Source organism: Lepisma saccharinum, chromosome 2 (genome assembly GCF_977018435.1).
Source record: "Lepisma saccharinum chromosome 2, izLepSacc3.1, whole genome shotgun sequence".
Lineage (NCBI taxonomy): Eukaryota > Metazoa > Arthropoda > Insecta > Zygentoma > Lepismatidae > Lepisma > Lepisma saccharinum.
Window position 1 is genome coordinate 82326641 of NC_139230.1, and position 3032 is coordinate 82329672.

The 3032-nt window shown below is 38.8% G+C and overlaps 1 protein-coding gene across 1 annotated transcript; it reads left to right on the forward strand.

Moving 5' to 3' along the window:
* The first annotated feature begins 1798 nt into the window (after positions 1 to 1798).
* On the forward strand, positions 1799 to 2644 carry LOC145982801 (protein CFDP2-like). Its single transcript, XM_083116171.1, has one exon. It carries the CDS (start codon positions 1799 to 1801, stop codon positions 2642 to 2644), a length of 846 nt encoding a protein of 281 aa, XP_082972297.1.
* Positions 2645 to 3032: the final 388 nt, after the last annotated feature.

Consider the following 3032-nt stretch of genomic DNA (forward strand, 5'->3'; position numbering starts at 1 on the left):
TGATGGCGGCATGGTCACAAGTATATCAAACAAAAATCTTTCGTGTGGTTTATCAATCTGATTAAACGAGAAAGGGAAGAATTTAGTGGCATCACTAAGGTAAGTAAATAATTATACAATTCATAAGTAATAATTAAAACACGTTTAAAACAATTCAGTAAAGGCACACATCTATGTGAGGTACCACACAATACCGTACAAATTTTTATTTTCACAATACTCTTGGCAGTGTCTAGGAAAATGACAGAAGTGATGATAATAAAAATAATAATTCCTTTATTTAGCAGGCGAGGTTCTTTTATGGTTTTTATTGTTAAGTAAAGGAGTTACTTGTTCTCCTGGCAACAATTCTCGCTACCAGTGAAATTGTTACGAACAACTACGGGGTTGTTCCAACGGGTACACCAGAACTTTGTGCGACGATGCCATCATGCCTGCAGCGAATCTGGGGGACGCCACTTTGAATAACTGTTGTGAAACTTGTGCAGGTAATAAAAGTATTACATCTTGATACACCGATTTTCGCTTATTACTTTCGACTAAGTCGTTTCCGGACCATGCTTCCTTATCTCAAATTGTTACATGTGCCTTTCTCCATCATCCCTTAAAGTTTGTATCATCAGCCCGGAAACATCCTGTATGTAATATTTTGCTGAAATTTAAAATGAGTAATGAGCCATTGGAAGGAGAACGTAACAGAAAAAATATAACTACTATGGTATGTCTGTCAGATAGTTCACTCAAAATATAATTCAATACGATTTTGACAAGGCAAGAAGTTGACATCTTGTAGCCATCACCTCAACTGAAAGATGTGGAGAAGTGTTTATTTGTAGTTAGAGGGGTGTGAGAAATAAGCTAGAAGAGAAATTCAGAGCACTGTGAGAGACGATAGGTAAGGGTTAATATGTGTCTTGATTAACATGTTTTATTCCAACTATGATGCCCTAGAAATGTTAGTTTTATTTTCATTCATGGTTTCTAGCTACCAAAGAAATTATTCTGATAGAGAAACTATTTTTATGACAAAAATATGTTGTAGTTTACAAACAGAAGTATCAATTATAAGCTTATGTTTGTATGTGTATTGGGGTCTCTAATATCGAAGTATATTGTTTCAATTATAATAATATCACTCTATGAATACATATGAATCACAAAACTTGGGTTCTAATCTCAGCCGGGACATAAATGTTCATTGTGACTGTCCCTTCCTGGGCTGGGTTATCTTCCCAGAGGCAGAGCTGCATGCCACCAGGCGCGTCCCCAGGTTGTGGTTAGGGGAACGGCCAGCAGATATGTTGGCTAGCTGGAAACAGTCGCGGACAAGCAGAAGCTGGATTGGAGGAGGCAGCGAGATGTGGAGTGGCAACTGCATCTCGGTAAATACTGCAAGGCTCCGATGAAAATCCTGCGATATGGCGAGGAGAGCCGCCACTAACTAAGCTCAGCCCCTGCTGCCTTGCAGGGAGGGGATGGATCCCCAAAGGCTAAGGGAAGGATAACCTGACAGAAAACCAAGGGTGGGGTAGACTCGTAAGGCATAGTGAAGCCAGCTGACCTATGGGAGTAAACCCTAAACAAATCCTGGTCCTCCAAGAATGGGGGTTGAGCGTGGGGGCCAACAACCCCATCCCACAAAAGGAACCACGTTACGAGACCTCAAAGAAATGTAGCCGGACAGATCTACCGACGACGGACTGGCGTGAACAATGGACAAGCGAATTATGGAAAGGGAAGGGATCTATATGCAGGGAGCTGGAATGTGCTATCTTTGTATAGGGCAGGTGCATTGAAGATGTTGCTGGATCAACTAAATAATTATAAGCCTGCGATAGTATCATTGCAAGAAGTACTTTGGATCGGAAAAGGAGTTTTGGAAAAGAGAGAAGCAACTGTCTTCTATAACTGTGATGAAAGGCTGCATATGCTAGGAACTGGGTTTATAATATATAAACAACTAAAACATCTAGTGATAGGATTTAAACCTATAAGTTCAAGATTATTGACATTAAGAGTTAAAGGAGAGTTCTTTAATTACAGTATAATCAATGCACATGCACTCACGGAAGTATCCACAGATGATGTAAAAGAAGATTTCTATGATGCGTTAGAGAAAGCATTTGATGATTGCCCAAAAAATGACATAAAAGTAGTAATTGGAGACTTTAATGTTCAGATAGACATTGAAGACGTGTATCAACCAACAATTGGTACACAAAGTATGCATAAAGTAACAAATAACAATGGTATGACGCTAATAATGTTTGCAGAATCTCGGAATCAAGTAATAACAACAACTCTGTTCCAGCACAAGGATATTCATAAAATGACATGGAGAGCCCCGGATGGAAAAACTTACAATCAAATTGACCACATGCTGATAGATTGTAGACATAGATCAGATATCATTGATGTGAGATCTTTTAGAGGAGCTAATATTGATTCCGACCATTATTTTATTATGGGAAGGATTAGAGCAAGAATATCTAATAGTCGAAAAATGAAGGCGACTAGCCTGATTAAATTTAATGTCACGCAGTTAAGAAATCCAACGGTGGTTGAGAGGTACAGAAGTAAACTACAAGAGGGATTCGTCAGGACGAAACCGGCAGAGGTGGAAAATGTAGATGAGGATCAGTAATAAGCAAAAGAAATACTTGAAACACAAAAGCCAGTAAAGAAAGAAACGTGGTTCGAGGAGGAATGTCAAACTGTAACCAAAGAAAAGAATGGTGTATATAAGAGGATGCAGCAAAGAAGTGCAACAAGGACAGCTAGGGATAAATATCAAGAGAAAAGAAGGATTGAGAAGAGAGTCCATAGGAAGAAAGAAAGGGAATGGATGAAGCAGGAGATGAAGCAGTTGGAAAGCCTGCATGAGCAGAAGAATGTAAGACAGATGTATAAGATGGTAAATAATACAAAAGATGTTTTTAAGGCAAAGACAACAGTCTGTAGAGATGAAACAGGCGATATAATTAGTGACAGTAATGAAATTTTAGAAATGTGAAGAAGGCATTTTAATGATG

Excerpts from the sequence above, each read along its gene's own strand:
- LOC145982801 (XM_083116171.1), top strand. The coding sequence starts at position 1,799 with ATGTTGCTGGATCAACTAAATAATTATAAGCCTGCGATAGTATCATTG.